Source organism: Hemicordylus capensis, chromosome 1 (assembly GCF_027244095.1).
Source record: "Hemicordylus capensis ecotype Gifberg chromosome 1, rHemCap1.1.pri, whole genome shotgun sequence".
Lineage (NCBI taxonomy): Eukaryota > Metazoa > Chordata > Lepidosauria > Squamata > Cordylidae > Hemicordylus > Hemicordylus capensis.
Window position 1 is genome coordinate 143,689 of NC_069657.1, and position 24,087 is coordinate 167,775.

General features: G+C 58.0%; 2 protein-coding genes across 5 annotated transcripts in view; one reads left to right on the plus strand and one right to left on the minus strand.

The window, feature by feature from the left end:
• Positions 1-13,377, minus strand: CWF19L1 (CWF19 like cell cycle control factor 1). 3 transcript variants are annotated; one of them, XM_053282919.1, is made up of 14 exons: positions 13,264-13,375; positions 13,072-13,156; positions 12,441-12,519; positions 11,678-11,779; positions 10,682-10,896; positions 10,103-10,221; positions 8,583-8,667; positions 8,169-8,309; positions 5,350-5,485; positions 4,648-4,709; positions 3,585-3,794; positions 2,943-3,062; positions 1,337-1,434; positions 1-944 (listed from the first exon to the last, which is right to left on the minus strand). In XM_053282919.1, exons 1-14 carry the CDS (start codon positions 13,296-13,298, stop codon positions 800-802), a joined length of 1,632 nt encoding a protein of 543 aa, XP_053138894.1. In that variant the 5' UTR covers positions 13,299-13,375; the 3' UTR covers positions 1-799. The 3 variants fall into 3 exon arrangements, 2 of the variants coding, with proteins under 2 accessions (XP_053138894.1, XP_053138892.1); XM_053282917.1 differs by having other exon boundaries at positions 4,630-4,709; positions 13,264-13,374; XR_008312947.1 differs by having other exon boundaries at positions 902-944; positions 2,947-3,062; positions 4,630-4,709; positions 13,264-13,377.
• Positions 13,371-24,087, plus strand: part of ERLIN1 (ER lipid raft associated 1) — an 18,702-nt gene continuing 7,985 nt past the window's right edge. Inside the window, exons 1-6 of one of the 2 annotated variants that reach the window (XM_053282920.1) lie at positions 13,371-13,590; positions 13,751-13,832; positions 14,180-14,226; positions 15,225-15,286; positions 18,812-18,937; positions 20,621-20,694. In XM_053282920.1, the coding sequence (XP_053138895.1) occupies positions 13,466-13,590; positions 13,751-13,832; positions 14,180-14,226; positions 15,225-15,286; positions 18,812-18,937; positions 20,621-20,694 (516 nt within the window). In that variant the 5' untranslated portion in view covers positions 13,371-13,465. Of the gene's footprint in view, positions 13,591-13,750; positions 13,833-14,179; positions 14,227-15,224; positions 15,287-18,811; positions 18,938-20,620; positions 20,695-24,087 lie in introns of those variants that run through there. The other variant, XM_053282921.1, reaches the window with a different exon arrangement.

The window sequence follows — 24,087 nt, forward strand, 5'->3', positions numbered from 1 at the left end:
GACCCAGCGAGAGAGATCTTTATTTATTAAAGTGTCCTCATTGCAAGAGAAATGTTTGCAGCACCCGCCCCTCCTTCCACACAAGGGCCAAGCTGAGGCCCCCCACCCAGAGCGGGGTTTTCCACAGGAGCCCCAAGCAGAGGCCACCCAGCCCACTCCGCTTGCTGGAGGCAGGTGCGCCTCCCTGCACCGTGGCCGGGCCCCCCGGCTGCCCCTGTGACGAAGCTCCCCCCCCCGCAGTGTCCTCCTGTTGCAAGGGCGTCCGGGGTCTTCAGAGGCCAAGTGGGGCTGAAGAGGAGCTCCCCGCAGTCTCGGGACCCTCCTGGGCAGGACGCACAGAGGGTGGACGTGCCTTGGCCGCCTGGCTCCCTCCACTCGGTCCCTGTCCGCAGACCGCCTTGGCCCTTCCGCTCCGCACACGGCCACTTGCTCAGACTCCTGCCTGCCCAGAGGCGGCACGCCTTGGCTCTTGGCGAGGGCCCCACGGGGGGCAGCACTGCGGGGGGCGCTCTCTGCCGGCCAGCCCTCCCGCCTGAAATGGGGCAGGAGGCACCAGCTGCCTCCTCGTGGCCAACTCTCCTGGCAGAGGCCGCCCAGCCGCTCCCAGGGGGCCACTCCGGGAGCAGGGACCGGATGCAGCCAGAGGAGACCAGCCCCCCCCCCCCGAGAGAGAGGCTGCAGGGAAGGCGGCTGGTGTCAGCAAGGGCCATTGGGGGGGGGGGGGAGGCGGGCCAGCTGGGCCTTGCTCACGGCTGGACAAGGGCCTTCCCGCCCCGCTGGCTGGCTGGCTGGCGCTGGCTCAGTCCATCTGGGCAAGGTCAAAGGGGGCGAAGGCCCGGCGGAAGTCTTGGGCTGCGGCGGCTTCCTCCTCCCGCCCCGCCTGGCAGCTCCTCCAGTCCGCCCGGCCAGGCATGCCGAGGATGGCCTCGCTGGCCAGCACCTCCCTGCGGAAGGCAAAGAAGTCCAGGCCGCTCTGAAGGCCGCCACCTCGGAAAGGGCTGGAGGGCACAGGCTGAGCCTGCGGCCGCTCCGCTGGGACCGGGGGCCACAAGGACACCCCCCCCCCGGCCAGGGAACTCACCGAGGGCTGCAGGGCGAGCAAAGCAACAGCAGGGCCGGAAGGGAAGAAGGGGCGGAGGGCGGGAGCCTTGGCCACCGCCGCCTCCCCTCAAGCACGTGGCTGCAGGGAGGGAGGCCCAGACAGGCCGCGAAGCAGCCGCCAAGGGAGGGAGGCGGGGATCGGCGCCCTCCCCCGAAAGCCGCCTCCTCGGGGCCAGACAACACCCCCACCACGTTTGCTAACCGAGGTGGAAGAACCGCAAGGAGAGGGACGTACCTTCCAAACTGCAGAGGGAAGTTCCTCCCAACGCGATGGAAGAGCTTCTCCCCATTATCCAGTTCAACATAAAAATAAGGTGTTCCAGGCTGAACTATCTGGAAAAGAAAAAGGACAGCCAGTCCCAGCCTGAACAGCTTCTCCCAGCCCACAGCTCAATCTGCAAAGCCACGGCAGCCGAAACACAGCGCAGGGGGGCCCCGAGGCGCCTCCCCTGCAGAGAGGAGCAAGCCCTGGAAAGTGCTCAGGCATTGGCAGGCCCCCCCCCCCCGGGAAAGGGCACTCCGGGCTGCAGGCAGACCAAGCTCCTCATCAAAGGCTCCGGAGGCAACTTAGCGGTCATGGGATCAGGGGACAAGTCCATGTGTGGATTGCTAACTGGCTGAAAGACAGGAAACAGGGTAGGTATCAATGGAGAGTTTTCACAATGGAGGGAAGTAAGAAGTGGGGTCCCCCAGGGATCTGTACTGGGACTGGTGCTTTTTAATTTATTCATAAATGATCTAGAAGCAGGGGTGAGCAGCGAGGTGGACAAATTTGCAGATGATACCAAACTCTTCCGGGTAGTGAAATCCAAAACGGATTGTGAGCAGCTCCAAAGGGATCTCTCCAAACTGGGGGACAAAGTGGCAAATGCGGTTCAATGTTAGCAAGTGTCAAGTGATGCACATTGGGACGAAAACCCCCAACTTCAAGTACACGCCGAGTGCCAGTTGCAGGGGAGCAACTGCAGCAGGAGAGAGGGCCTGCCCTCCCCTCTTGCCTGTAGGCTTCTTCCGAGGCATCGGGTGGGCCACTGTGTGGAACGGGATGCTGGACTAGATGGGCTTCCTTGGGCCTGATCCAGCAGGGCTGTTCTTACGTTCTAATGACAAGTCCAGGCAGACTCCAAAGTCAAGCTCAAGGGAGCACCTGCAGCAGGACCCAGAAGGGGTGGGAGGCAGGCCAGGCTGGGCCACAACATGCCCCCCCCCACTGCTGAATCATGGCCGTTCGCAGGAGCCACAATGGCCAGCCCGGAAGCCAGCCTCGGCTCCTTCACTGGCAGCAGCAAATGCCGCCAGGTTTTCACGGAGCTCCCGGGGGTGTGGGGGTGTGTGTGTGCGCCTTGCTGCCTCGGAAGAGCTCTGCTTCCGCCTCCCTGGAGAAACCAAGCAGGCTCCAGCCCAGGACGCTGCTTGCAGCCACACTGCAACTCGCTCTCCTCTCGCCAGAGTGAAGCACCTGGGGATCCTGCAGCAGCCGCTGCCGCCCGAACCGGCTGCGGATCCCGTGACAAGAGCTGGACCGCCTGCCAAGGCTGGCCTTCCCCAGGGGCAGCGGCAGGCTCAGCAACGGGTACCGGTTAGTCAATCTTGGCGGAGACCTGGCAGCAGTTAGCCTGAGGGCCCTGCCTGCCTGCGGAAGAGGCAGCCAAGGGGCTGCGGGAGGCCGGGCGGTCTGCAGCTTCCGGGCTCTGCCGAGGGGCCGCCTCTCCCCCACTGAGCCAGGCAAGGGGAGGGATGGAGCAGGGGATGGTCCACCCCCCCCCCCAGCCTCCGCCCGCCTGACGACAGGAAAGGGGCTTCTGCCCGGGAGCGGCCGGCTCTGTGTCACGGAAGCCTACTTGCTTGAGCGCCGAGTGCTCTGGGATCTCCAGCAACTCCATGCGGTGCTCCTCTGCCTGGACGACGAAGGCCTCCTTAATGTCTTCGGTCGCACAGCAGTCCTGCGGAACAGGAACCACCTGCAACGGCATTTCCCGGGCACTCAGAAGCCGGCAAGCTCGGACCCCGGGCCTGGACTTGCCCAGGAAGAGCCCAGGAAGGCCATCACCGGGGCCCAGAGGGGGCCCCTCAGCAGGATTCCTCCTCATCATGGCGGAGAGGCAGAAGCCTCCATCCCTTGCAGGCTTAAACTTATGGACTTTGGAAGACCCAGAGACCCCTTCCTGTAGGAGTGCGCGGCTGAGGGCCCGTTCCCTCGAGCGGCCCTCCCTGCCCTCCTCTCCTTGACACTCTTTGTGATAGCTGGATGCCGCCCAGACACTGTCTCTGGCCGGCCAGGGAGGAACTATCACAACCGCAGGCAGCCTGTCCCAGCCGGGGGGCCCACCCAGAGGCTGTGCTGGCTGGCAGAGGGAGGCCTCCCCCTAACTGAAAGGCCACAGCTAAGCAAGCCGGTACAGCAGCGGGCAGGAACCCTCCCGAGGAGGACACGCTGCCCCACCGGCCAAGCCGCTTCCGAGGGCCACCCTGTACAGCCTCACCTGCAGCTGGAGGTGCTGACTCTTGTAATTCCTCTCGAACGCCACGCACCGCTTCCCTTTCGTCCCAAAGAACTTCTTGAGGGCAGATTTGTACTGATTGACTTCTTCCACCACCTCGGGAGCCAGGTCAACCACCGACTGGTAGTGCCCAATGGGCAAAATGAGGACGTGATCCGGGGACAAGCCGCCCTTGGCCAGGGCAAGGTAGCACTAAGGCAAAGAAGAAGAAGGGCCCTCAGCGCGGCTCCGCCCACCTCCAGGGAGCCACACGAGGTGCCCGGCCGGGTCAGGGCAGGAGCGCTGCCGGGGGGCAGCAAGCCAAGGCCGGCCGGCAGCCGTGGGCAGTTTGGGATCCTCAAAGGAGCAGGGAGCCAGCCAGGGAGGCGCTGGCAGAGACGACGACGACGACGACCACACAGAAATCTTCTGCATCTCTTCCTCCTGCTGGTGGGCAGGAAGCTTGAAACTGCCTAAGCTGGCAGAACTGCCAACAGCTTTGCAAGCGAAACCTGGGAGGAGGAGGAGGGGGGGGGAGGCGGCATAGGAGCCTTTCCCACTAAGGGGCAGCAGCCGGGGCGGGGCGGGGCGGGGGAGCTGAGGCACTCAGCGGCCTGGCCTGGAGCTGCTGCCCTCCTTTGCAGGGCAGAGACACTCGGAGACCAGCACAGCAGTACAAGGCCTTGTGCTGCCCTCGGCCTTCCTAACAAGGAATGGGGCACAGCGCAGCGGCAGGGTGGAAAAATCCCCCCCCCCGGACTAAGGGAAGCCCCGTGCAGAGATGGGGGTGCTGGCCTGGGCCAGGAGGGGCACAGGTGTCAGCACAGGCCAGGGTGCTGCTCCTCCCTCCCTCGGCGACCTCCAAGCTGGGCTGCAATCCTTGGGGCTCGTGGGCTGGGCTCGCCCTGCTGCTGCTCAGGCCAGCATTGCCAGGAGGGGACGAGCCTTCGCCCTCCCCAGGCTCATGGGCCGCCTGGCGAGACTCGACACGGGCCAGAAAGATCGCGGCTCACCCGCCCCTCCAGGCAGGGCAGCCCGGAAGACTTACGTGGGTCCCAATGCTCACCACCAGATGCTTCTCGACCTCTGGGCTGGCCAGGCAAAACCAGCAAGCCGCCGCAGGGGGGGCTGAAGAAGAAGAAGAAGAGCACAGCACAGAGAATGACTTGGCCTCCAACGCCATCAAGCCAGGAGAGGGGACGGCGAGGCATCTGGGGCACTGGACACCAGGCCACTGCCCGCTCCCCTCCCCAGCAGGCCACAAGCACAGGCCCAAGTGAGGCTGCAACTCTCGGGGAAGCCGGGCCGGGCCAGACCCTCCCTCCAGGCAGGGAGAAGCAGCCCCAAGGCCGGAGTCCCGTGCCCCCGCCCTCAGTGGCCTGGCAGAGGGACACCTCCCCCCCCCCGCCAGGCCCTGCTCTGCCTGGGAAGAGCAGGAAGTGCAGCCCACCCCCGGACCTCCCACGAGGCCACACGAGGCCCTGGCGCCATCGTGGACGGGGGGGGGGGGGAGTACCGGGGCACCTCACAGAAGGCGTGTTTGCGTGTGTGTCCGGGGTGGAGACAACTCTGTCTACAGCCCAAGTCAGATTCGTGGCCTACAGTGGGGATAAATCCAGGCTGCGTTTCTCCTTGAAAGAGCGAAAACCTGATTTCTAACCTCAGTCGGGGACTCAGTCAGACAACCCCTCCCGAGTCCAGGGCCGATCGCAGGCACATTCCCTCTTTCCAGGGGGGAACTTGGCAGAGCCGTGGGACGAAAACTCACAGGGTTTGCCAGGGGGCCGCTTGGGCAGCGGCTGCTGCTGCTGCTGCTGCCTCCTCCTCTCTCCATCTGCTGTGGGCCTCTTTCTCCCTTTGGGCTTGCTGCTTAAATCAAAGAAAAACTGGCAGGCAGGTTCCTCCTGCAGAGAGAGAAGAAGGGACCGCTTGCAGGCCAGAGAAAGCGACAGCCCGACTGACTGCCGGGTAAGTACAAGGCTGAGCTACCAGCCTCTTGCACTCAGAACGGAAGCCTTTTCCAAAAGGTAGCTAGGATCTGGCCCTACGGAGTGAACAGCAGCATCCCGCGAGCATTTAAGGCAAGCTGTAAGACCACACGCCACCGCTGCAAACTCTGTCATAACATCTAAACCACTCATCTAAAACTTCCTGAAATCTGAAAGACTAACTGGGTGCAAAGTGCGACCATCCCTCCAAATCTCATGCAGCTCCCCTGAAAAATGACTGGGATGCAGCAGTTTCTAATCTGTAGCGTGGATTTTACTTGGTAGAAAAAGGAGCATTGGTTCCACTTACCATGAAGGCTTCTTCTTCTGGTTGCTGAAGCCAGGGGCATCTCATTGGGTTATCTCTCTCAGGAGCTCCCAAGCAGGGCAGCATTTGATTGGATAAAAAACAAGTCCCGCCTACTCCAGCCCAAGGGGGATAACTCCTCCCCAGTTCTTTGGGGCCGATAGGCGGACTAGGCTTGCACCCTCTAGAGAAGAATGGGAAGGAACAGGAAGGGGAAGCCAGGAGGAAACCAGGGGATAGTCCTCTGCCCAAACAGGTGTTGGGATACCGCTGATGGTTCCCCCCCCCCGTCCCCATCTGACCCTTTGCTCTCCTGTTTATCTGGGACAGTGTCCGAGTCAGGGGCAGGGCGTTGGGGTCCCCGTGGGGGTTCCCCTTCATGGTCAGACGCCTCAGAAGAGAGGGGGTCTGTACCAGCAGGGACAGTGGTGAGCGAGAGGACTCAGGATTGGAAGGCCTGTGTCTAGACTGACGCCTATTTTTCTTTGACTTAGGTTTCTTGGGTGGTCTGACCTGAAACCCTGGATCCACCATGGCATTTTTGAACCAGGCCTGCCACTCAGGGGGAATTGTTTTGGCAGAGACAAGGTTGGACTCTGGCTGGCAGCTGCAACTATAGGGGGTGGGCTCGGGCGTGCAGCAGCAGATTTTTCACTTTTTTGCCCCCGATCCTTTGATGAAGACGGGAAGGACTGGCCGCCCCCATCCCCCGTTGCCCCACTGGCGGTACTTGCGGTTCGTTCCTGTGCGCTGGTCGCCATTCTCAGCTCTTGGACCCGCAGCGAGATAGCCCGTATCTCCTCCACGGTTGGTGGTGGGTAGGTGGACGGGCTTCTCCTAAAACGGAGCTCTTCTAGCTCTTTAGGGGACTCAGCTGCTGCTTGTCTGCAGGCCGCCACCGCCGAGCCCGTCTCGCAGCCCGAGGGCAGGAGACGCTCGGCGGGTTCCAGGCGTGAGGCGGAGGAGGCTGCAGAGCGGCCGACACCCACGCCATCTCTGCAGGGAGCTCGGGCGGCCGAGAGCGCTGCTTTCGTTGAGCCAGCCAAGCGTCCCAGTGGCCGGGCAGGCCCAGCAGGAGGGCGCTCGAGCTCCCGCCGGGAGAGTTCCGCTGCAGCCTGCAGGGCCTGTGAGGCGACTACGGCCGGGCCCTGGGGAGGCCGAGAGCGGCCGGGCCGGAGTTGAGCTGGGTGGTTCCCCGAGGAAGCAGGACGGCCTTTTTGCCCCCCCGCGATTGCTCCATTCACAGAGGAGTCGCAAGAGATGGGGGGGGGGAGGACAGACGAGCGAAAAGTGTTAACCATTTTCCTTCCTTCCTTCTTCTTCTTTTATATATATATATATATATATATATATAGGCAGAGGAGTGAAGCAATTGATATTGGAAAGGAATGGATAAAGGCGGCCAAGGAGAGCCAGGAAAAGCCCAAACAAACAAACGCTGAAGGTGCAGAGAGAGGAAAGAAACGGCTTGGAGCTGCCGAGGACAGAAAGGGCTGGGGAGGAGTTATCCCCCCCCGGGGCTCGGGTAGGCGGGACTTGTTTTTTATCCAATCAAATGCTGCCCTGCTTGGGAGCTCCTGAGAGGGGTAACCCAATGAGATGCCCCCGGCTTCCAGCAACCGAGAACTATATTCTACCATGGGTCACTTACCAATTATTTATTAGTGTTGCTTTGTGTGTGTCCAGAAGTTCAGGTCAATAGAATGCATTTTGGGGCGGGGGGAGAATCTGTCCATCCAGTATTTTTCAAGATATTAGTCTCTGAAGTCCCCGTTACAGCCAGTCCCGGCCCAAATCACATGTCAAACGTGTCGTCATGTGTGACTCGCAGAGCCTCTTGTGCACCTGCAGCAGTTATCCTACTGTTAAGAGTGTGTGTGTGTGTGTGTGTGTGATGCAATGGAAAGAGCCCTGTAAGTAAGTGTGTGGGGGGGTGGGGGGGTTAATGGAGTCATTTTTAAAAATGGAGGGAAGAGAGGAAGACAGCAGAATGATCCAAGTTCGGAGTGGGGAGGGGAATAACGGAGACCCTCTTTAAACACCACCCACCTGGCATGCACACACGGTGCTCACATAACCCGGACATGATCCACAGCTCCCCAATGGGGTGGGTGGGATCCATTCCTGTATTTTTTAAAAGAACGTCAAGAATCCCTCATCCTACTTCACTGTCAGAACAGAAAGGAAAAAACAGGCACCACTAAGCAGGATTTTGTAGTTCAAAGAAATATGCACTCTGTCTACGTACAGAGGTTACACCTTCTATTGAAAGACGCACAGCACTGCTAGTACCTTTGCCTCCAGCAGCAGCTGAGCACCACTCTCCGCTCCCCTGGGCCTTCGGTACGGGTTCTCAGTGACATCTTGCGGCTGTCTGACCAGCTCCACTGGGTCCATGGCACTCATTGGAAGGATGCTGAATGCATAGAGATACTGGGAGCGAAAAAACAACCACCGAAAGGAAGGGTGACCAGAACAGAAGGTGTTACAGCACCTAGCTGTGTAGGTGATCTACAAAACACAAAAACCTGAGAGGACAAATCAGCTCAGCTAAGTAGGCTGTAGCAGGGCATCTTGAGGCTCAGGACTCCTCCCACCACCCTCCGCCTATACAAGCAGGTTTTTGGTTTAAGTGGAAACATCAAGACCAACCAGGGATCTACACCGTTCACCTATGAGGGGGGAGGAGGAGAAAGTGGCCTTTACCTTCCTCTTGTCAGCATTGCCAACACTGGCCAGGGCAAGGAATCTGCTCACGTGCTGTGCCGATTCCTGGAGAACAGTGTGGTTTCTGCACAAACCAACACAGACACATTTATCCATTTGTCACATTTATATACTGCTCTCTATAAATTCTCAGGACGGTTTGCAATTTAAACAAACAGTAACCAAGTAAAACCTAACAACAACAACAAAAACAACAACAGAAGATGACCAAAACAATCCCAGTAGTAATTGGCGCCCTGGGTGCTGTTCCAAAACACCTTGAGGAGCACCTCAACACCATGGGGGCCACAGACACCACCATCAGCCAATTACAAAAAGCAACTTTATTGGGAACAGCCTATAGTCTGCGACGATATCTATAATAATAACAGCAACAACACTGATAATAAAGTTCAGCCATCCCAGGTCCTTGGGAAGGACTCGATGTCTGGAAAAAACAAACCAGTCAATAACACCTGTCTGTGTAAACAAAAATAATAAAACAGATTAAAACGGCCATAAATAAAACCTTAAAACTTCATAAACTAAAAGCCTGATAAAACAGGTGTGTTTTCAAGAGTCATTTAAAAGTAAGCAGAGATGGGGATTTTAGGAGGTTGGGGGAATCCTAGAAGCCCCACATAAAAGCTGGCATTAGCTGGCCGCTTGTTCAAACCCACCAGGAAAGCAAAAGAGGCCCTCACTGCACCAAGGAGGAGAGCTGGTCTTATGGTAGCAAGCAGGACTTGTCCCCTTAGCTAAGCAGGGTCCACCCTGGTTGCATATGAAAGGGAGACTAGAAGTGTGAGCCCTGTAAGAGATTCCCCTCCGCAGGGGATGGAGCCTCTCCGGGAAGAGCAGAAGTTTTCAAGTTCCCTCCCTGGCAGCATCTCCAGGATAGGGCTGAGAGAGATTCTTGCCTGCAGTCTTGGAGAAGCCGCTGCCAGTCTGTGAAGACAATACTGAGCTGGACAGACCAAGGGTCTGACTCAGTATAGGGCAGCTTCCTATGTTCCTTAGAACCCCGCCCCATCACTTCTAGTAGATGGAAGGGGAAAGTGAAACCCTGCAAGAACAGAATATCAGCACCAAGTAGGGGTGGCCGTTTCTAAAACTGAGATAGGGAGCTATCCTGCAAGTCAGTACAGGCTAACACATCTGATCTTAAGCAGCATCCAATTACAAATGGATTCTAAAAGCTCCTTGACGCAGAAGTGATGGTTCCTGTGAAACGGCAGAACATGGAAGGGGATTGTCCAAGGCCCTTTGGTGTCACGCTGCTTTGGAAACCAGCAGGGCCGCCCCTCCTTTAACTAACGAGTTTAGCTAAGACAATTCTTTTAACTGCTCAGAGCTGCACTAGAACAAACCACAAAGCACCACCACTCATTGGAAGAAATTATTTCCCACTGATCTAGTGTGCATGACTTTAGTATGCTCACTACAAAGCTGTACAATTCTGCATGTTCGTTAGGAGCCCAGCACTGGCGGATATCACAGCTCTTCATGGTCCCACGTACCGATATGGCAGCCTTTCATAGTAGATCTTTTGCAGAGCAGCGAAATGGTATCGTGGCTTTAGGCTCGCAGCCAGCAGGGCTACTAGTCCAGAGGCACATTTCCTAGTGTCCAGATCTCCCTGTTTAACCAAACAAGTCATGTCTCTGTGAAATAATGAGGAGGGGAGGGGGGAGAGCCGCATCCCCAACATTCCTGTACTCCAGATGAGAGAATGTTGCTGCAAATGCAGCCCCGCCCTGGGAAGGCACAAGGGAGGCCCCTTCAACCAAAAGCCCCAACCTCGTTCCCAGGAGGTTGCAGGAGAGAAACCCCCCCCGGAGGCCCCCCCATGAGCTATTCGGCTCGTCAGGCTGGGAAGGCGCACCCACCCCCACCCCATAGCCTCGTCCCTTAACTGGAAATCCTCTCCTATTAACTTAGGAAGGGTACCTTAGGGACAACAGACAATGGAATGAAAAGTACCCCCAATTTATTTGGAGTTCACCATCACACACCCCTGCTGCAGAACGTGGATCTCTGGGAAGGGAGCACACCAGCCCTCCCAGGAAACACCCTCCGACTCCAAGCGGAACACTCACTGGGCGGTTCCCAAAGATCTCCACGCCTTTGGGCCACGGAGAGGTCAGCAGGATGTCCACACCTCTGAACTTGGGAGTGGAGAGCAGAGCTCCCTGGAGGTCAGCCACATCCTTGGTGCTAAAACAGTGTGCAGGAGCCGGCTCCCCGGAGGCCTCAGACCCACTGAGGTAGGCAATCTGCAGGCCAGAGGCCCCACTGAAGACACCTTTGCGCCCTGCATACACAAAGCCAAACGCAGCGCTCAAGCCTTTGCAGGAAACGTGTCCACGTTTTGAGCACTCTGTACCCCGACCCACCAGGAAAGCACCAAGGGCCAGGCTAGGACTACCAGCGGTACTCGGATAGAAGAGATGCTGCAAGCGCCTTCCCCACCGCAGGGCCAAAGAAAGGGCATCCCCACCCGGAACCCCAGACCAACCGGCCACTCTTTCCCGCAGTCCTCGTGTGAGCCGGGCAGAGGCTTGTGCAGCACACCAGGGAGACTAGGGCCACCTTCTCGAGGAGAGGCCAGAGTCAGGAGTGCCACTGCCCACGCCCCCCACCCCTGCACCAGCCAAGGCCTCCTCCCCGCGGCTGAGGAGCGACAGAAGGGACTGAGCTGCACAAGCTCCTGCCACCGCCACCTCCTCTGTCTCCCAGAGATGCACAGGTGGGGGTCCTCTTCCTTCGCCCAAGGCAGACAAAGAGGCAAGGTTTGCTGAAATGAGCAGAACAGGACTGCAGACTGGAGTGGCTGGTTAGGGGGATGAGCTGCTTCCTTCCCAATCTGCAGAAGACTCCTGGCGTTGGTGCCAGATCCCACTCACAGACAAAGACCGGTTCCCTTGGGGCACAAGAGCAGATCCAAGAGCGCCTGTGCCCAGCTGCACTCAGCTTCTCCGTGGGCCCTGAAGAGGCCTGACAGACCCACGGGGACCAGCCCTACCTGGAAACTGCTTCACATGTGTCTCCCCAGCTCACAGCCTTTTAACAAGCTTATCACATCTTAAGGTTACCCAGGTAAGTGATGTTCTCAGCGAGGTCGCATCCATCCACATCCGGGAAACGATGTGTGGTTTCTTCATCGTTGGCACCCAAGACGTAGGTTTGAATAGGAGCTGAAGGGGGGAAAAATTCCATGGACTGAGAGAGCTCCTTGAGTTCAGTGTGAAGGATCTGTGGTCGCTATTTAGTTAGCGAGGAGAAGAAAATGGGAAGTGCCCCAGCCTCACACAGGGCTTTACTGGCTGCCTTTTGAGCATGAAACACTAAAGGCTTCGGGGACACTTTAAAAGGTCCCTTGGACTGCTGTGTAGGGATGTCCACGGAACCGGTTTGACAGACCGGTGGTTCCGCTGGTGGGGGGTGGTCTAGCTTTAAGGGCAGGGGAGGGTGCACTGATTCACCCCCTACCCCCGCAGCCCCCCCACTCAGTTTTCCAAAAGCCTTTGGGGGCGGCAGTGTGGCTCCCTGTTTCCGGTCCTTCAACCCATTACCATCCACACATGAACCTGTCCCTTATGAGGACCAGGGTTCCTTCTCCCATGACTGCTACGTTTACTCGAGAGCCTTTGGCGGAGAACCTTGTCAGAAGCTTTTTGGAAGTCCAACGGGACCACCTTTGCCCACACGCCTGTTTAGGCCGACTTCATGTTTACAGTTATAACTCTCCCTAAGAACAAGGGCTGAGAAGCAGACCACAAACTCACGAACTAGATAAAGGGCACTGGCAGCTATTGGGGCCACCCGGGGGGCGCCTGCAGAGTGTTTCCCGCGTACCTTTCTTGGCTCCTGTCTGGTAATCCTCCCATTCGGTGTCTTGAGCAGAGCCAAAGAAGTTGCCAACGCACAAGAGCAGCTAGAAGCAGCCAAGGGAGGCCGTGAGAGGCCTTGCAGTCCCCAAGTGACCTGCCAGGAGAGCAAGGCTGCCCACGGAGACGCCCCCCCCCTCCCTCCCTCCCAGGCATCCGGAGGGACAAGTGGGGGTTTGGCAAGGTGGGGGTATGTGGGGGGGGTGTCAGGTGGGGGGCAAAGGCCTCCCTGGGGCTGGAGCTGAGGAAGCCCAAGGCCAAGGCTTCCTGCAGCAGGGCGGGTGGCGGGGGGGGAGGCGCCCTTGTAGCAGCTCAGCCACCAGCCGGAACCGGGCACCCCCCCCCCCGCTGGAAGCCGACACACAAGAATTGCCCCCCCCGCCAGAGAGGAGGCGCCCCCCCCGCGGCTGGGGGAGGACCGTCTCAAGGCTGAGCGGCAGCCCCGGAAAGGAGGAGGGGGCGGGAAGGCCTCCCCCTCCCCCTCTGGGAAGCCCCCCAAGCTAAGGCGGCCTTTCCTGGGCGGGCCTTGCAGGCCTGGCGGGGAGGCAGCGGGACCCGCCAGGGGAGGCCGGGGGGGGGCCGGGGGGGGCCGGACTTACGTCGAAGGCGCCGCTCTTCCTCTGGATCCCCCGCACGCGGCCGTAGAGCTCCCCCAGGCGCCCCTCCACGTCTCCGCAGACCAGCCTGGGCGGGGGGGGAGGAAAGGGGGCGGGTCAGGAGCCGGGGGCCCCGCGGGGGGAGGGGAGGGGAGTGGGGGCCCGGGCCCCTCCCCCTCTTTCCCTCCCTCTTACAGGCGCAGCGGCTTCCCCGGCGGCGGCGGCGCCATCTTCGCTCTGCAGAAGCACTTCCGGTGTCTCCCGGAAGGAAGAGCTCGCTGGGGGGCGGGAGCAGCGGCGGCGGCGGCGGCGGCGGCACTTCCGGCCCGCCCCCGCCGGAGGAGGAAGAGGCGGGAGGCGAGCGGCGGAAGCGGAGAAGGGCCCGGCCGAGCGGAGGATGCCGGCGCTGCCTCGCGGGGGGCGGCCGGCGGCGGGGGCGCTGCTGGGGCTGGCGCTGCTGGCGCTGCTGCTCTGGGCCTCGGTGCACCGCGTGGAGGAGGGACACCTGGCCGTCTACTACCGGTGAGCCAGACAGCCAGCCAGGCCCGCGCGGGCCGCCGCCTGGCGCCCCCCCCCCCCCGGGGCCTCCGGCCTGCCCGGCTGGGCCCCCCCCTCTTCTCCCGCCGCGCTCACCTCTTCCTCCTCCTCCTCCTCTTCCTCCTCCTCTTCTTCCTCCCGGCAGGGGCGGGGCGCTGCTCAGCGGCCTCAGCGGGCCGGGCTTCCGCCTCATGCTGCCCGGGGTCACCCAGTACCGGGCCGTGCAGGTAGGTCTGGCGCCGCCGCGGCTGGGCGGGGGAGGGGCCTGCGGGGGGTGGGGGCCGCCGAGGAGCCCCCCAGCAGGCAGGGCAGGGCAGGGCAGGGCAGGGCAGGGCAGGCCCCGGCAGGCCCCCCCCCCGGGGCCTCCGCCTCAGGGGCTCCCTCCTGGCCCAGGCGGGCTGGGCTCTGGGCCGCCCTCCTGTCCGGGTGCCGGGAGCAGCCCTGGGAGGCTCCTCTGGGGAGGGAGGGCGGCCGGACACGCTCCCGCTCCAGGCCCCCCCCCCCGGTGGAAGCTCCTCCTCCTCCTCCTTCCCCTCCCCCCCCTGGCCTCGGGGGTCTCTCTGTTCTCTTCCAGACCACCCTGCAGACGGACGAAGTGAAGAACGTGCCTTGTGGGACCAGGTGCGTTGCCGGCCCCTCGGCCTTTGCTGCCTCTCTGCCCGGGACCGGTGGCTTGTGGCCCGAGAGGCAGGCGCCAAGCGCCCCCAGGATGCGGGTCCCGCAGAGGTGGAGGGGCCGGCCTGGGCCGGGCTGGAAAGGCCCCCCCATTCCTCCACCCCCGGCACATGACTCCAGTCTCTCTCGCTGAGCGAGGGCCTGTGGGGCTCGGCCGGATGCTGCCGGGAAGGCTTTCCCAAGCACCCTGCCCTTGACCCGTGCCAAGCGCAGGACCTGCCCTGCCCTGCCCTGCGGGGTGCCTGCTCAGGAGTGGCCGAAGCTGCCGGCTCACCCTGGCGCTGGGGCCCAACTCCCTGCCTGTCAGCTGGAACGCAGCAGAAGGACCTTGGCGACCCTCAGCCTGCTTTTTCCACGGATGTGTCGTTTTCTCACTGACTCCTTATTGCTCTGCACATGGCTTAGCCAGGGGCTTGTAATTCAGAGGCGTCTCATTTGCACGGGGGGGGGTGTCTTGTAATCAGCGGGAGTCGCCGGAGAGCTCTCAGCCCAGCCGAGCACCTCCAGTCCAGGCTGGTGCAGACCGCTTGGAAACCCAGCATCTCATCTGTCTTGCCTCTTCTTGCCAGAATGTGGGGCTTGGAGGCCGTGGGGGTTGATGCTGCCACACAGATGTGGTGCCCCCCCCCGCCAGCCCGGTGGTGCTTCTTGCTGGTGGACAGTGGGGCAAGCTTCTCTGGGTCTCTTCCTGTGGCCCCACTTCGTATCTCCTGACTCTGGGGATGGGCTGCCAGCTGCTGCTTGCTTACAGCCAAGCTCTCCTCCTCCTCCTCCTCCTCCTCCTCCTCTCTGTGTTTTGTGGCAGCTGAGTTGGGGATCTCCTGCCCTTGAGGGAGGAGTGGGGTGTGTTGCTCACAAAAGCAGAAATCAGAGGAAGCGACCTGCCTCAGTCCTGGTTTGTGAACCTTGTCGTTTGTGGCTCACTTGGCACCCTCTTCTTACAGCGGCGGCGTCATGATTTACATCGATCGAATCGAAGTGGTGAACATGTTAGCGCCATATGCAGGTATTTCCTTTTTCCTTGTGGTTGCACACATGCTTTGCAGGGGAAAGGAAGCATCTCATGGAGCATCGTGGGTGAGGTCAGGAAAACGCATGGTGTCTGTGGGGTAGAGAGCATGTGACAGAAGTGGGTACTTCCTGAGTGGGGTTGCAGTCACTGATCACACTGGGCTGCTCTTAACTTGTGTCCCTGAGAAGCGTGTGTGGTTGAGCTCTGCTTTCTGACCATCTCCAGCATAAGGAATGGCTTCTAAAGGCAGAGAGAGAAGAGGGCACTCCCCAGTTTGTATGGAGGCCTTTTCTGGCCTCCACCCCCGCAGGCGTTTACCATGCATGTCTGCAGGTCGTGGTGCTCTAAACACTCTCTGTTGGGCAGAGAGAAAATCTGTTCATTGGGGAGTGTCTAGACAGTGGGGAAGAGGGGAGGGAGGCTGGACAGGGCTGCGGAGGAGGGTAGGCCAGAAGTGGCAAAGGAGGGGGGGGAAGGAGGGTTGTAGAGGGGGAAGGAGGGTTGTAGAGAGGTGGCAAGTCTTACAAGGGAGGGGAAGGAAAAACTCCTGGGTGGAACATGGCTTGAGTTACATTGGAAATAGGTTAAGTGAGCAAATCTTAAGAGCTTTAAACATATTAAGGAATTCAGTAGGTATCTCACTTCTCTGAATCAGTCTGCAAAGCAGTCTCAACAAAATGAAAGATAAAACTCAAAATAGGAGATTCAATAAAAAAGAACTAAAAGAATAATCGGAAACTATAGCCAGGGATCAAATGTAACATCGATTCTCAAAAAGGGATAGAGGGGTGATCAGGGAAATTACAGGCTGGTTAGCTTAACAACTGTTCCAGGCAAATTGATGGAAAGCATCCTCAAGGATAAAATTGTAAAGCACCTAGAAGAACAGACCCTGCTGGGAGTGAGCCAGCATGGCTTCCGCAAAGGTAAATCTTGCCTCACCAACCTTTTGGACTTCTTTGAGAGTGTCCACAAGTGTGTGGATCAGGGTGATCCAGTTTACATAGTATGCCTGAACTTCTAAAAAGTTTTTGGCAAAGTTCGTCGTCAAAGACTCCTGAGGAAACTTAGTGGTCATGGGATAAGAGGACAAGTACACATGTCAATTGCTAACTGGTTGAAGGACAGAAAACAGAGAGTAGGGATAAATGGAGAGTTTTCTCAATGGAAGTAAGTAAGAAGTGGTGTCCCCCAGGGATCTGTACTGGGGCCAGTGCTTTTTAATTTACCGTATATACTCAAGTATAAGCTGAATTTTTCAGCACCCAAAATGTGCTGAAAAAATCAGCCTTGGCTTATATTCGAGTCATCTATCTGCCCGTGCTAAAATGTTCCTCTGTAATAAAGTACATACTGGTCACAATGGGCTCCATTTGTCCCGCTGCTCCAGTACTACTCACCAGTAGCTGCTGCATTTCCCACCCTAGGCTTATACTCGAGTCAATCAGGTTTTTTTTGTTTCTTCGGTAAAATTAGGTACTTCGGTTTATATTTGGATCGGCTTATACTTGAGTATATACGGTATTCATAAATTCATAAATGATCTAGAAGTGAGTAAGCAGCAAGGTAGTCAAATTTGCAGATGATCTGAAACTCTTTTGGGTAGTCCAAAACGGATTGTGAGGCACTCCAAAAGGATCTCTCCAAACTGAGGGAGTGGACAACAAAATGGCAAATGCGGTTCAATGTTGGCAAGTGTAAAGTGATGCACATTGGGATGAAAAACCCCAACTTCAAGTATACGCTGATGGGATCTGAGCTGTCGCTGATGGACCAGGAGAGGCATCTTGGGGTTGCGGTGGATAGCTTGTTGAAAGTGTCGACTCAATGTGCGTCAGCTGTGAAAAAGGCCAATTCCATGCTAGGGATCATTAGGAAGGGGATTGAAAATAAAATGGCTAATATTATAATGCCCTTATACAAAACCATGGTGCAACCACACTTGGAGTACTGCGTACAATTCTGGTCACCACATCTTAAAAAAGATGTAGAACTGGAAAAGGTGCAGAAGAGGTCAACCAAGATGATCAGGGGCCTAGAGCACCCTTCTTACGAGGCAAGGCTACAACACCTGCGGCTATTTAATTTAGAAAAAAGGCGGCTGTTGGGAGACATAAGTTCTATAAAATCATGCATGGTATGGAGAAAGTGGATAGAGAAATTTTTCTCACTCCTATCACACTGGTTCTGGTGTTATGTGAGAGAGAGAAAAATGTCTCTATCCATTTTCAGGGGTCATCCCATGAAATTGATTGCCAGGAAATCTAGGACCAACAAACGGAAGTACCTTTTCACACAACGCATCATCAACTAGAGGAATTCTTTGCCTCAAGATGTGGTGACAGCCAACAACCTGGATGGCTTGAAGAGGGGTTTGGATGACTTCATGGAGGAGAGGTCTATCAACAGCCACTAGTTGGAGGGCTGTAGGCTACCTCCAGCCTCAGAGGCAGGATGCCTCTGAGTACCAGTTGCAGGGGAGTAACAGCAGGAGAGAGGGCAGGCCCTCAAACTGCTGCCTGTAGGCTTCCAGCTGCATCTGGTGGGCCACTGTGTGAAACAGGATGCTGGACTAGATGGGCCTCCTTGGGCCTGATCCAGCAGGGCTGTTCTTATGTTTCTGGCTAGCGAAAATTAAGAGAAAAATCAACAAAGGTATAGCCCACAGCTATGAAAAATCAAAAGGAGTTGTGTGGGGGGGCAGTGGAGTTAGAGTGGAGGGAAAATTCTCAAGCATCTAGTCTGTGGTCCAAACTTTTCAAATCCCTTGTTTTAGGGGAATGTCCTTTGCTCCCCAAAAGGATGGCTTTGAGTACTTGTTAAGTTTTGATATGCCATGTCTAATTTACAAGATACCACCAATTTTGATTAGATGGTAATCGTTTTAGAATGATTATGTGTTGATCAGTATTGCCTTGAGTGCAAGATTTATGAATTGCTGACATTCATACTTGTATATTTGGATCAAATTACTTCATCTGCCAGTTGACTACTACCCCTCATAAAGCGAACTGATCCTCATTAAAAGCCACTCCGCTGAGGGCCATTGCATCTTGCAGAGGCAGAACTCATTGTGTGTAGCATGATGGGTTTCCTTTCTCCATCCCAAACCAAGCTTAAAAGCCTCCGTCGTGTCTGCCGTTGGGTGCCTTGTTCCTCCACTAAAAAGCTCCAGATGCTGTTGCATCTCGCCAGAGGGAAGGTTCTGAGCCCCTGGTGGTTTCGGCGGCTTCATCTGCTCCTGTTCCAGCTCTGCCGTTTGTTTGGGGGATGTGATGGCCAGAATTGCGCTGTGTCTTCCAAGTGCAACTATGCCAGGGATTTGTACAAGGGCATGACGGTTCTGGCGTTCCCTTCCCGAAGGATCCCTAGCAGGGAATTGGGCTTTCTCATGTTGCTGTGCCTGAGGAGGCCCCGATCTTCCTGGCTCCCCTTTGTGAGCCCAGGTGGGGGGGGGCATTGGCATTGGGTTAGGGTTCTCTGGGTAGCGCTTCTGATCCTAGCTTCCCTTTGTCCTAGTTCACAGCATTGTGCAGAACTACACGGCTGACTACGACAAGGCCCTCATTTTCAATAAGATCCACCATGAGCTCAACCAGTTCTGTAGCAGCCACACGCTCCAAGAGGTGTACGTCGAGCTCTTTGGTGAGTGCTCGGCTGCCCACGGGGCACCTGTGGGGCACGTAGGGGTCACTCTCCCCCCCTCCACCCCCGTAGGGCTTGGGTACCTGCTCCTCCTCCTCCTCTCCGTAGCCCTGGAAGGCGAGACTCTGCAGACCCTTCCTCAGGGAGGTTGGGTCATGGCTGGTCTCATCGGAGGCCTGGATGACTCTCGTTCTCCTTGGACCTGGGTCGGTGGGCAAGGGGTGTGCGTGTGTGCGTGTGTGCTTTGTGTCACTGGCCACATGCTGCTTCTTTGGATGGTTCAGCAGAGGGTCATGTTAGGCTGTCGATCAAATTTGGGCCGAGAACTTAGACGGATCGGGGCTTCCTGGGTGGGAAATAACCATTGTCCCCATTTGGGGTGGAAGCTGGCTGGTTGACTTCCAGTCGTTTCCCCAACAGACTTGGACATGCTAGTCTCTAAAAATACGAAGTCCTCAAACTGAATGTTGGCTCTAGTGGCTGGCCCCAGGAGGTAATTTTGTAGTGGTGTGTTTTGCAGGCAGGATGATGAAGGTTTGCTTTGCTTTGGAATTCAAATTGCTGCATGTGCGCTGAAATTCTGTTGTGTTGAATCCTAGACGGTCAGACCTTGGGGAGGGCTTAGTGCAGGGAGCGGCTCCAGCATCCCTGGCAGGTGGCAGGACCAGAAGCCAAGGAGGGTCTGCCAGACGGCCCTCACAGTCCAGAGAGCCTTCCTCATGACCTGCCTGAATCGGCACCCTTGCTCTTTCACCCCACCACTTCTGGTCCTGCCCTCCTCCTCCTCGTGCTGAGAAGGCAACTCTGCTCCTCTGTCTGCATCGGGGTGGGCAGACTTGGCCCCATAGGTGGTGGCTGTGGGTGATGGGGGAGTTGCAGGTCCACGTCTCTCCCCGCCCTTCTGTGTGGCAGCCCTTGAGATCCTGGGGAAGGGCTAGCAACTCTCCCCCGAGCCGTCTCCTCTCGGGGCTGACCTCCTCCAGCAACTGCAACCCTTTCTCAGAGGACTTGGTTTCCAGGCCCCTCCCTGTCCTGGTTGCCGCTCAGCTCATCAACGTCCTCCTTAAAATGTGGGCCCCACAATTGGACCCACAGAACTGCAAGGGAGATCCGGCCAGGGCAGAGTGGAGTGTGGGTTCTGCCGGTGGTCTGGGCAAGGGGCCTCTGAGCGGCTGCCTGAGGCTGCTGGCTCCTGCCCAGAGAGATCCTTCCCTCCTCTGTGCACAGGCCGCCTCCCTCCTGGCCTCGTGCATCAGGTTTCTCTTGCCCGGACACAGGATGTTGGGCGCCATCTTGTTAGCGTTGGCCCAGTTAGAGGTCCAGCCTGCCCAGCTCGGAGGGACGCTGCACTGGGCTGCCCTCAGGCCTGCCCGCTCGCTCGCTCGCTCCCCCCGCTTTGTGGCGTCTCCTTGCACCTCCAGGTCCTCTGTGGAAACCGCAGCGACTCCTGTCTGGGGGTCGTTGGCCACGTGAGCGTCCCGCTGGCGCAAAGAGCGCCCTGTCTTGGCCCCCCCCCCCCCCGGCTGCATGTTGCCGATCCCAGCAGGGCAAGCGCTTGGCCTCTCCCGCCACCCCCCTGCAGTGCAACCGGGGCTCGGCTGGGTGGGTGCTGGAGGCAGCTGTGTGCCGCTGGCCCTGCCTGCTGATGGACCCCTTTGCCTGCCTTTTGCCCACTCCGTCTAGATCAGATCGATGAGAACCTGAAGCTGGCGCTGCAGCAGGACCTGAACGCCATGGCCCCCGGGCTCACCATCCAGGTGGGCCAGCTCTCCGTCTTCATGGGGGAGGGAGGAGCCGCTTCCTGATTGCCCCTCTGGCACCGCAACGGGGTGACTGGGGGTGGGGGGGGGAGGCTAGCTCAGAAACCAGTCTTGCCAGCGGGCCTGAGGAAAGGATTGCACCCTAGAGGAGCAGCTGGTTCGGAGGCCCGGCTGTGCTAAGCAAGGCCCACCCTGGTTTGCATTTGGATGGGAGACTACATGTGGGAGCCCTGTCAGATATTCCCCTCCTTAGGGGATGGAGCCGCTCTGGGAAGAGCAGAAGAAGGTTCCCAGTTCCCTCCCTGGCGGCAGCATCTCCAACGAGATCGGGCTGGGAGAGAGACTCCTGCCTGCAGCCTGGGAGGAGAAGCCGCGGCCAGTCTGGGTAGACCATCCTGAGCTCGAGGGACCCAGGGTCAGACTTGGCTTGTGGCAGCTTTCTGTCTTCCTGTGTAAGAACAAAGTCTGCTTGTATCACCGAAGCACAATGGAGCTGTGGCAACCTTAGTAGCACCAGCGGGAAAGGAAGGGCAGAGGGCTAAGCGGGAGGAAGGACAAGCAAGTCGCCTGTGTGGGGAGGTGAGCAGGAGGGAGCGTGGCGCAGAGAAGCCCCCGGAGTGGGGAGCTCAGTCCCCCCAGTCCATTCGGCTGCCTCCTGTGCAACGCCGGAGGGGAGGGGGGGCTCCCTCTGAAAGGGAGGGGCTGTGGTGGGCTCTGGAGAGAGGAGCTGGCGGAGGGTCTCCACGGGGGGTCTGCCAACGTCCTTCTTCTTCTCTTCCGGCTGTGGTGGGGCCAGGTGCGCCATTCTGCAGTGACCTAAAGATCCCGAGGTGCAGGTTCAAGTGGCGGATACAAGAGGTGGTGAATCGAACCCTTTTGTTCTTCTGTGTGTCTCTCCTTAGCTGCTTAGCTTGCCCCACCTGTTTATGCCACTTCTGTACGTGGGATCTAAGTGATGTGAAGCTAAGAGGGGCTTTTCCTAAAGCTCAACTCCCTACCCTTGGGAGGGGCGATTCAAAGGCACCTCTAGGAGCAGAAATAGCGTCAGCTTCTGTAACCTCCGGGCCATTGAAGATCTCATCCATATTGTCTTTGAATGTGAGGTGTATAAAGACCTCCGTGCTAAGTGTGTTTACTCTCAAAGATGGGAGCGTCTCTCCAAGATAAGCTGCTAGTTTTGCTAAAAACAAAGTACCTCACTTTCAGGACATCAGAGTTTTTGGCCCAGGCATTATCAGATGCGAACAAAGGCTGAAGGCTTTTAGACCAGGTTCAGGGGACCAGACCTTGAGAAGGGTGGGGCGGGGCGTGGTTTGCTCGGAGAGGAGGAAGGCCAGAACGAAAGGGCTCCCTCGTCCAGACCCTGCTTGTCTGGCTTTATCTTCCTGGCCTCAGTTGCATTTCTGGGGTGTCCGAAAAGGTTCACCTCTGCTCCAGCCTCCCGTGCCTCTTGGTGTATCAGCAGTCCTTTTGTCTCTCAGAAGCTCAGGCTTCCTCCGGGATGCATGTGAGGCGACAGGGTCACCTGCTAACTGCCCCTGTGAGCTGAGCAAAGAGCCACCTTTTGAAGTGGTGATTTCTTTCTATTTAGCAGGGGGAGAGCAACTGGCCCTCTCCAACCCCAGCACAGCCTCCCTCCTGTGGCTGTTGCTGGTTTCTACCTTAGCTTGCTTTTTAGATTGCAAGCCCTTTGGGAATAGGTGCCATCTTATTTATATATTTTTCTGTGTTAACTGCCTTGGGAATTTTGGTTGAAAAGCAGTTTATCGTCATCGTAGTAGGGCGAGTCTCTGGCTTCCCAGGAGGCACTTTTTTCATTCCCTTATACAAATCTATGGTGCGGCCACATCTGGAGTACCACGTACAGCTTTGGTCACCGTATCTTAAGAAGGACATTGTAGAACTGGAGGGCAGCCCAGAGGATCAGGGGCCTGGAGCACCTTCCTTATCAGTCTAGGCTACAGCATCTGGGGCTCTTTACCTTGGAAAAGAGGCAACTAAGGGGAGACATGAGCGAGGTGTATAAAATCATGCATGGAATGGAGAGGGTGGACAGAGAGAAATGTTTCTCCTTCTCTCACAAGCCTAGAACCAGGGGTCACCCCATGAAACTGAAGGTCGGGAAATTTATGACCGACAGGAGGAAGCACTTTTTCACACAGCGCATAATTAATCTATGGAATTCTTTGCCGTGAGATGTGATGGCCACCAGCTTGGATGGCTTTAAAAGGGGCTTAGACAGATTCATGGAGGACAGGTCTATCGATGGCCACTAGTCTGGTGGCTGTGGGCCACCTCCAGCCTCAGAGGCAGATGCCTCTCGACACCAGTGGCAGGGGAGCAGCAGCAGCAGGAGAGAGGGCAGGCACAGAGCTCTTGCCTGTGGGCTTCCCAGAGGCATCTGGTGGGCCACTGTGTGAAACAGGATGCTGGGCTGGATGGGCCTCCTTGGGCCTGATCCAACAGGGCTGTTGTGATGTTCTTATTCCCACTGGTCCAGCTTTTGCGCAGAGTTGCCTGCTCCCTCTCTGGGGGAGCGTCTCCAGAGCCAGGCTGCTGCTATAGCCTATCTGCTCCCGAGGCAGGGCCAACCACAGCTTAGATCGGATCAGCTTGTGTAGGAGGAAGCCCCCCGCCCACCCCACCACCGGGCCTCCCAGTTTCCGTCCTATCTCGCTCCGGAGAAGGAGCTTTGGTGCCCCGTCTGTGCCTCCCACTTTCTGCCCTCCAGTGGGTTAGCTGAGAGCTAGGAGGGAATGGGAAATGGGGCGTGGCTGCATCCTCCAGCTGGCGTTTTCACCTTCAGCCCACCAGACCTCCATCAGTTGCCACAAGGGCGGAGCACGAGGGAAGCAGCGAGAGGGAGGCTTCCCTTTGGATAAGCCTGTCTCCTTCCTGGGCCGGGCAAACCTGCGGAAGAAGACTCTGAGCCTCAGCCGAGGAGCTGCGCGTGGCCTCCCGATCCTGCTTGCCATCTCAGTGCAGCAGCCGCCACCACCACCGGCTCCCCCCGCTGGCAGGGGCTTGGCTGGGGCTCAGGCCATCCGTGGAGGCCCAGAGGAGGGGCGTCTGTGTTTCTGAGGGTGGGCACAAGTGCCCTAGCCAGGGTCCATCGGGCGCGGGGAGCTCAGCACTGGTGAGGGACAAGGGTATCCCCAAACCTGTCCCAGTCTGGCTCAAGGATTGGTCTTGCAGGGAGCAAAAGGCCTTCCAACACAGGGAAGTCCAGCAAAAGGTAGGGGGAAGCTGCCATTAGAGATGCTTCACGGCCCTGACTGTGTTGGACCCAAGTCTGCAGACCGAGGGTGATCTCCACTACGAAAGGGATGCAGGGAGGCCGCTGTTGCTCCTCTGATCTGGGCTCTGATCTGGGGTCACTCGAGCTGCCTA

Bases quoted from the DNA above. Each gene is read 5' to 3' on its own strand.
- CWF19L1 (XM_053282917.1), bottom strand. From the start codon at position 13,298: ATGGCGCCGCCGCCGCCGGGGAAGCCGCTGCGCCT. The intron at 3,063-3,584 runs GTGAGGCTGTAC...ATGCCGTTGCAG, and splicing joins GTCAGCACCTCCAGCTGCAG to GTGGTTCCTGTTCCGCAGGA. The intron at 1,435-2,942 runs GTAGGCTTCCGT...TTTCTTTTCCAG, and splicing joins AGCACTCGGCGCTCAAGCAA to ATAGTTCAGCCTGGAACACC.